Source organism: Rattus rattus, chromosome 2 (assembly GCF_011064425.1).
Source record: "Rattus rattus isolate New Zealand chromosome 2, Rrattus_CSIRO_v1, whole genome shotgun sequence".
Taxonomy (NCBI): Eukaryota; Metazoa; Chordata; class Mammalia; order Rodentia; family Muridae; genus Rattus; species Rattus rattus.
Window position 1 is genome coordinate 156477592 of NC_046155.1, and position 9219 is coordinate 156486810.

Below are 9219 nucleotides of genomic sequence, written 5' to 3' on the forward strand. Positions count from 1 at the left end.
ACAGTTCCCGAATTTGACAAGAAACACTCATGATCTCCTAAGCTAAGAGGCAAGGCAAAAGGAATAGCCATGTAAAGATTACCACCTTTCACCAGCAATTACCTCAGCCTTCAGGGCTGCTATTTCTCTCCTAATATCTTCTCCACTCAACCCTTTCTTGCAGCTCAGAATCTGTCCTTCCCATTGGCTACAGCCTGATTTATGACATCATTCTCCCTCCTAGCCTATCAGCACCTGGTAGAATCCTGAGGTTTCCATGGTGCTGCCTGTAAACAAATTTGGATCATTACAGGTAACCTGTGACCAGTGACCAGTAGTATCCAGTGAGCTCTGTCTGATACTAGACACACTCGTTGGTTTGGTCAGCAAATCAGACAAAGACTACCATTTATCTGGCTCAATTGTAGGGTGGAGTACTCTTACTCCCCCTACTGAGCCCCCCAACCATGTCCGGTAAGGAAAGAAACTTTCAAACATTTTTTATCACATCTTTCCTTAGTTTTAGTATATATTTAAATCTTTAGAATAGTAGGGATGAATGTCATGTTGAAATTCATATTTAGCTCTTTTTCTTACTAAGAATGTGATTTTAGACACACAGTTTACTCTCAACTGATTCTTTATCCCCTTCATGGAGATTACAGTGCCACTATGGTCTGGGCTCTAGGCTGTTTAATCTTAAAAGAAGTGAATGTGGGGGAGACTAAGAAGGAACTGGACTCTGAGAAGGTAGTTCTTATAGCGAAAGAACTATTGAGGTTGTTATGTGAAAGACAGATCCAAAAGAACTGGGAAACAAAAAAATCCAAAGTATAAAGATGAAGGGCTAGAAAACAGAGAAATAAAGGGAGTCAAACCTGAAGAGATGATTTGAAGGAAGACAAAGATAGTTTGGGACAGAATGTTGCTGAGAACCACACATTTTAAATCAAAAGGCTCAAGGCATTGCCATTTACCAAGCCTTGTTTAGTCAACTGTATTGTTGAGATTTATCTGGGTACAAGTTCACTGTCATATATACAGTATATTATCCCACTCTGTTTCCTGGATCGTACAATCGATCATGTCTTGCGCAGAGTTCTGTAATTCCTGTATGTACTATTGTGTTGGATATTATTTGTTGGGGCTGGGAACTTCATAGTCAGTTACTTTCTGCACAACACTAACTGACACAGGTGGGAAATACTCACAAGGCTTCCCTCTACAAGCTTTATGGGCAATTAACAAAAATCAGAGGAAGAGTCAATATTATTCAGAGATGAACCTGCGAATAGGTTAGCAAATCTCAATGGGTCAGTCCTCAACACATGTACCCACTGTGAAATATTACCAGTGGGCTATATACATAAATTCATAAACACATAGGTGTTTAAGAGTTATACTTAAATGATAAATGTCATCATTTATAGAAGGAGTGGGAGGGCCAAAGGGAGAGTTAGCAAAGTAAATTAAATAAATACAATTTTCATATACAAAATCCCCGATACGTAATTTTTAAAAACAAAAATGCCTACAGAGTATAGACAGGCTTGGTGGTCCTGGGGCTCCCCTCTAACAGCAGCACTTCTGATCCAGAGGCAAGCTGGTTTCTAGGATTTCAAGCCTAGCCTATTCTAAGTAAAGAGACATGCACAGGAAAAGGCAGAAGCTTGAGAAGCTAGTTAAGGCTCTCCTACCTCTAAACACTTTTACTCTAGGGCACAGTTTTTGAGGCAGTGTCACAGCAGGTATGAGAGCAAGACAAGGCAGGGCAAAGAAGGACCATGGCTAGATTGGAGCAAAGGTTGAACCAGTTCAACCAGGAAGTCCATGCCCACAGAGGAAGAACAGTTGGCTAATCAAATGAGTGTCATTTTGACTAGTGCCAAGAATCAATCTGAGCACTTGCAACTGGGATGTGAGAGGAAACTTCAGTCTTAGACAATCCCAGCCAGTACAAACTGGAGAAAGGACTGCTACCCACAGGAACCTAGAAAGCATCAACCTCACCATTTTTCCACTGTCCTCTTCCTCCCTACAGAAAATTTCCAAAGTTCACCTTTCTTTGGGACAGAAAGGGCTCGGCAGCTTTCTCTGCCTGTGCTGAGCAACTCCACACAGTCTGCAGGAAGGGTGTGCAACATCTCCAGAGTCTCCACCCCAGATATGAATTCACCATGGCTCCTACCATCAGCATCCAGCACTTCTCTCCAGCCACTCATGGGTAATGCCTACCTTAACCCACATGCTGGCACAACCATGCTGACAGTGCTGACTGAGCAGGGTCAGATCTCCACCTCGGCACCTTCCTATCCAGGTGCTCTCAAATGGGATTTCCCTGGAAGCAGAGATGGGAGGGAAGAGGCACTCCAGGGAGTCAATGTAACCATCATTGACCAGGACACTACACTCTCCTCCCTGGCTATCACAAACCAGTGTGATAAAATTTTAGATCCCAGTGCCATAGTTCCTTTCTATCCAACACTGTCTGCCAGCTTTGTCCAGGTCACACCACCGCAGATGCCAAATCAAGGATACAGCCTGGCACCTTCCTACCAGGATGGTAGCCAGGTCTATTACTATGAGCACAACAGCCTGGGTCCTCTGATAGCTGGAGAATTTGGGCAGTGCTTGCAGGCCCATGGCTCTATGCCCTACCCTGGGAGTCAGACCTCTGCGATCCAACCAGAGATGGTGATGGTGCTAAAGGAGATTCAGCCAAGGAATGTCCAAATACCACTCTTTACCTCTGCCTTCTCCTATTCCACATCTGCTCAATCCAACAGTCTTCCCGGTGAGTACAGATCCAGGAGGGAAGGAGTGGGATTAGCACTCCAAGGAGACAGACCTCTACATTTTAGTAGTAGACACCCCACAAAGAGGGAGAATGAGAATCCTGACAGATTAGGTCCAACTCTGTCTTTCCATACCCAACTTTAGACTCTATTAAAAGAGAATGCAAGGCCACAGTGAGTGGCAACCATCCTTATTAAGTAATATCCCTGAAGCACACCACAGTCACACAGGTAACTACCCAAGATAATCAGTCCCATCCACCGACGCACTGCATTAGACTCCTTCCTGACCTATTGCTCTTTTGTCTAGAAGACACTGAAGATTTTTTTGTTTTGGCCACATGGGATTTTCCATGAGTTGAAATCCTCTAGAGCAATGTAGCTCAGAATATGTCCTGGAGGAAGAATTCTTCCCAGATTCTCAGCACTTGTTCTAGAATTTTCTGACACTTAAAATTGTAGAGAAAATATGGTGTAGAAAAGATACCATCTCTAAGTTGCTAAAGCTGCTCCTCTTTTTTTCTTTTGCTGTGGTACTTCAGAGGTAACCCATGTCCAAAAACATCTTAGACATGGTCTCTACTACTGAGTCACAGCCAAGCCCAGCGATTTCAAATTCTATACCATTTTCCATTCCACTTATAAGATTGTGAAACATGGGGTTAGAGGAAATCCTTGGTTGTTTAAATGCTTGACTTACAGGAGTACCTAAATGGGTTTGGATACCTAAGCCCGCATTAAAAAAGCAAGCTTCTGGGGTCATCTGAGTTATGACAAAATTGAAAGAAATTGGCAGTGTCGGGTAAGTTTTTGAAAATTGTGGACCAGTCAACCTGCCTAATAGCAAAATTCCACGAAAATTAGAGGCAGTCTTAATAAAGACAAAAGAGCAGGAAAGTGAGGAGCACACATCAAGGTAATTCAGTCACTGTACCATTGACAGTATTCTTCCACAAACTACGCAAACTTGAAGGAAAAAAAAGCTATGTGAGAAAACATGACATGCTACAGTCTGCAGAAACAGAGCAATCGCCACCTGTCTTCCAACAGAAGTACCATCCAAGCTCCTCCAGAAGAGCTCATTGGAATGCCTTCCGACTGCTGCAGGGGCTGAGTGCTGTGGTCCTGTGAAATGGGGGTAGGGGTGGGGAGCACATCATTTACCCCAGGCACTGACTTCTCCCCTCACTCTTTTCCAGTGGTTCAAATGGAGACGTCCCTGGGATTGCCACCTTCAGGCCAGACACACTGTCAGCTGCAGAGTCCAGAACTCTACAGCACTTGTGCCCAGGTTTCTCAGATAAGGCCACCAGCTGTCAACGGGGACAGGGCATTAGCTGCTTCTATCCATAGTCCTTCGGAATTCCTGGCCTTGCCTCCAGCTCCAAGCCTGGAACAAACAGAGAACGAAAACGTGAATGAGATAAACGATGAGTTTTTAAAGACTCTGGATGCCTATGAGGGCACAAAAGAAAACCAAGACACATCAATCGTGACTTTGGCACACCCTGACTTGCAGCAGCCTCTGCAGTGCGCTGATATGGAGAGTCTAAGACCGAAGTCTGCTTCTGACAATGCCCATTTGGAAGGCATCAGCATGGGTCCAAAAAAGCTTGGGGGACTGGAGAATGAGATTAGATCCAGCTTCGACTTCAAAGACATCTCTACACTTGAGGCAGACATTCAACTTCCCCAACTCCTCAACACCCTTACAGACATAGACCAGGATCAGGCCTGTGAAAACTGGAAAGTCATCAGTGGCCCCTCTGACCAAGTGAGGAAGAATAAACATAAATCTTCTGAACCTCTTGAGGGAGCTCCTCAGGCTAAAATCCAGCACCAGGACCTAGTGGAAGGAGAGGGGAGTGTGTGTGTTGCTGGGACCAGCAACAAAGCTATTGAAAACATGGCAAAGCACCTGGAGGGCAAAGCTCCCAAAGTGGCCCCCAACAAGAACAAAAGAGGTAGAAGACAGGGACAAGAAAAACCAAGTGGACCAGAGAACAACTCTAAGAAAGCAGACGAGCTGAAGCAGTCCAGGAAAAGAGTCAAAGCAGAAGAGAAGCCCACCATCCCCAAGACCAAGAGGAAGAGGAATCCACCTGAACTCAGTCAAACCAGCTTTAAGAAGCCTCGAACCCACCTTGGCATGCACATGCTGGAGTCCGTGCAAGTCTTTCACCCACTGGGGAAGAAGAGTGAGAAGAAACCTGGCATCTCCTCCTTAGGGAGTCTCCGAACCTTCACCAGCAACAAAGATCCAGGCCCAAGCCCAGTTACTACAGCAGTGCTAAACATGTCATGTGAGGGCCAGGGTCCTCCCAAAAGCCCGCGGAAGACTCAGATAGCAGAGAGCAGTGCTTCCAAGGAGTGTCCATCTCAGTCCCAGTATGAGCTGCCCCCAGCTGGAAAGGTCAAGTTAGTACCTTTGCCTTTTCCAACCCTGGACAAGCCTCAAGCCAGACCTATTTCTAGAAAGCCTCTTTCCCTGGCTTCACATAGGCCCACCACAGTTCACCCTGTGCAGCCTCATTCCCACTCAGCTCAACTTACAACACACAGGCCATCCCAACTAGCTCCTGTCAGCACATCTTCGATGGCCTCTACCAAGCCAGCTTCTCCAATTTCCTCTAGTGCCACAGGACCTAGTGGAACCAACCTCATCCAGTCCAGTGCTGTGCCTCAGGTGGCAACATCGAGGCCCGTACCCCACAGAGCATCATCTCATACTTCATTCCAGAGAGAGCTCATTTCTGCTGCCAAGAACAAGGTACCATCGCCTTCTGAACCCCAGACTCAATATCTGCTGCAAGACTTCAGCCGCCAACCCATTCCATGGAAGAAAGTTGACATTCTGGGACCAGTCGTCTCACAGCCCATCACAAAAGAGCAAAGGCCAGAGAGGGAGGCCATGAAGAGGCGGGCCCAACAGGAGCGCGAGAATGCTGTCAAGAACACTGCTACTGGGAAACTGCAGCTCTTCCTTCAGAGGGAGAAGGATATGGAAATTTCTCAATATTATGGCTATGCAATGTAAGAGCTGGCCAGATCTTTTTTTTTTTTTTTTTTTTTTTTTTTTGCAAAATCCTTTTTCACATTGATTTGAAGAGATATATTCACTGATACAGTTTATAAAAGAACAGAAAAACATAGATATTTATATACATAGGTACACATGCTGGAATATAGAAAATTACATAGATGTAGATGGAGAGAACATACCCACATATCTTTGAACAGTTAGTAAAATTGCCTATAGAATATTAAGTTGGTATTTTTATTCTGATGTTTCTCTTAACTGTGATGATTTAGTTATTATATTCTATATGAATATAATAGGAAATATTCATTTAATATTAAGTCAACTGAGAAAATGCTACAGTTGTGCTAAAATTATTCTCTAGTTTTTCTTTTTATTATGGAAAAATGTTTATTTTGAAATTATTTTAATTTAGAAATAGAAAACGTCATAGGAAAGAGGAAAGAAAGAAAAACCACAAGGCATCCAGGCAACTTTTTACTTCATGAGCTTGTCACCCCCTCATTGGTTCACCAGTCCCACCATGAGAAAGGACTCAGCCACCCACAATAATGTTATTAACGGGGATATGGATCAGTTTCACAAAGAAGCCGATGAACCCCATGATAACGAATCCGATCGCTGTGGCCCTGGCGATCTTCTGGAATTCTTTTCTATCAGGTTTGGTGCGTCTTTTAACCAGCCAAATTGAATCCTTCACAAACTGCCCACTTGGCTCCACAAACTGCATTACCTGATCCATGTTTGTGGAATGGCGGTTTGAGAGCGTAGAGACACGTAGCTTAGGAGCTCTAGTTTTTCTTTTTTTCTTACTTTTAACTTTTTAATTAGATCTGCGTGATTTTCTATACATGTAGAAATGAAACAAACATTAAAAATATTATTTGATCACTTAATTATTATTTTAAATTCATTTTACTAAATAAAAATACTGAATACAATATTTCTGATTACTGTTTCTACTTTATCGTCCTTTCATCTTTTTTATACATGTTTTTATTAGATATATTTCTTTACTTATATTTCAAACATTATTTCCCTTCCCAGTTTCCTGTCCATAAGCCCCCATTCCCTCCCCTCCCCCATACAGTTATTCTCCCTATACATCCCCTTTATTGCCCCCCGATATTCCCTGATATTCAAGGGGGTCCAACCTTGGCAGGACCAAGGGCTTCCCCTTCCCCTGGTGCCCCAACAAGGCTATTCTCTGCTACAAATGCAGTTGGAGCCCTGGGTCAGTCCATGTATAGTCTTTGGGTAGTGGTTTAGTCCCTGGAAGCTCTGGTTGGTTGGCATTGTTGCTTTTATGGGGTTGCAAGCTCCTTCAACTCTTTCAATACTTCCTCTAATTCCACCCAGGGGGTCCTATTCTCAGTTCGGTGGTTTGCTGCTAGCATTGACCTCTATATTGGACATGCTCTGGATGTGTGTGTGTCTCAGGAGAGATCTATATCCGGTCCCTTTCAGCATGCATTTTCTAGCTTCTTCAATCTTATCTAGTTTTGGTGGCTGTATATATATGGGCCACATGTGGGTTGGGCTCTGAATGGCCATACCTTGAGTTGCTGCTCTAAACTTTGCTTCTATATCCTCTTCTATGGTTATATTTTTTTCCTTTTTTAAGAAGGAGTGGGGGCATCTGCATTTTGGTCATCCTCCTCCTTGTGCTGCCTGTGCTCTGTGGATTGCATGTTGAGAAATTCAAGCTTTTGGGCTAATATCCCCTTATCAGTGAGTGCATACCAAGTGTGTTTTTCTGTGATTGTGTAACCTCACTCAGGATGATATTTTCTAGTTCATTCCATTTACCTATGGATTTCATGAAGTCATTGTTTTTGATAGCTGAGTAATACTCCATTGTGTAGATGTACCACATTTCTTGAATCCATTCCTCTGTTGAAGGGCATCTGGGTTCTTTCCAGCTTCTGGCTATTATAAATAAGGCTGCTATGAACATAGTGGAGCATGTGTCTTTGTTGTATGTTGGAGCATCCTTTGGGTATATGCCCAAGAGTGGAATTGCTGGGTCTTCAGGTAGTTCAATGTCCAATTTTCTGAGGAACCTCCAGACTGATTTCCAGAGTGGTGGTACCAGTTTGCAATCCCACCAACAATGGAGAGTGTGTTCCTCTTTCTCCGCATCCTCGCCAGCATCTGCTGTCACCTGAAGTTTTTTTACCTTAGCCATTCTGACTGGTGTGAGGTGGAATCTCAGGGTTGTTTTGATTTGCATTTCCCTGATGACTAAGGATGTTGAACACTTCTTTAGGTGCTTTTTGGCCATTCGATAATCCTCTGCTGAGAATGTTTTGTTTAGCTCTGTACCCCATTTCTTTTTCTTTTTTCTTTTTTATTATTATTATTAACTTGAGTATTTCTTATATACATTTCGAGTGTTATTCCCTTTCCCGGTTTCCGGGCAAACATCCCCCTCCCCCCTCCCCTTCCTTATGGGTGTTCCCCTCCCAACCCTCCCCCACTTGCTTCCCTCTCCCAACAGTCTTAGTTCTGGGGTTCAGTCTTAGCAGGACCCAGGGCTTCCCCTTCCACTGGTGCTCTTACTAGGATATTCATTGCTACCTATGAGGTCAGAGTCCAGGGTCAGTCCATGTATAGTCTTTGGTAGTGGCTTAGTCCCTGGAAGCTCTGTTTGGTTGGCATTGCTGTACATATGGGGTCTCGAGCTCCTTCAAGCTCTTCCAGTTCTTTCTCTGATTCCTCCAACGGGGGTCCTGTTCTCAGTTCAGTGGTTTCCTGCTGGCATACGCCTCTGTATTTGCTGTATTCTGGCTGTGTCTCTCAGAGGCAATATGCATTCACATTTTGATCATCCGTCTTGAGTTTCATTTGTTCTAGGCATCTAGGGTAATTCGAGCATTTGGGCTAATAGCCACTTATCAATGAGTACATACCATGTATGTCTTTCTGTGATTGGGTTAGCTCACTCAGGATGATATTTTCCAGTTCCAACCATTTGCCTACGAATTTCATAAAGTCATTGTTTTTGATAGCTGAGTAATATTCCATTGTGTAGATGTACCACATTTTCTGTATCCATTCCTCTATTGAAGGGCATCTGGGTTCTTTCCAGCTTCTGGCTATTATAAATAAGGCTGCTATGAACATAGTGGAGCACGTGTCTTTTTATATGTTGGGGCATCTTTTGGGTATATGCCCAGGAGGGTATAGCTGGATCCTCAGGCAGTTCAATGTCCAATTTTCTGAGGAACCTCAGACTGATTTCCAGAATGGTTGTACCAGTCTGCAACCCCACCAACAATGGAGGAGTGTTCCCCTTTCTCCACATCCTCGCCAGCATTTGCTGTCACCTGAGTTTTTGATCTTAGCCATTCTCACTGGTGTGAGGTGAAATCTCAGGGTTGTTTTGATTTGCATTTTCCTTAT

At 43.8% G+C, this 9219-nt stretch overlaps 2 protein-coding genes across 2 annotated transcripts; one reads left to right on the top strand and one right to left on the bottom strand.

Moving 5' to 3' along the window:
• The first annotated feature begins 446 nt into the window (after nt 1-446).
• C2H2orf78 (chromosome 2 C2orf78 homolog) lies at nt 447-5811 on the top strand. Its single transcript, XM_032895152.1, has 3 exons — nt 447-453; nt 2021-2773; nt 3974-5811. Exons 1-3 carry the CDS (start codon nt 447-449, stop codon nt 5809-5811), a joined length of 2598 nt encoding a protein of 865 aa, XP_032751043.1.
• Nucleotides 5812-6349: 538 nt separating this feature from the next.
• LOC116894374 (protein transport protein Sec61 subunit gamma-like) lies at nt 6350-8002 on the bottom strand. Its single transcript, XM_032896081.1, has 2 exons — nt 7591-8002; nt 6350-6659 (listed from the first exon to the last, which is right to left on the bottom strand). Exon 2 carries the CDS (start codon nt 6554-6556, stop codon nt 6350-6352), a length of 207 nt encoding a protein of 68 aa, XP_032751972.1. The 5' UTR covers nt 6557-6659; nt 7591-8002.
• Nucleotides 8003-9219: the final 1217 nt, after the last annotated feature.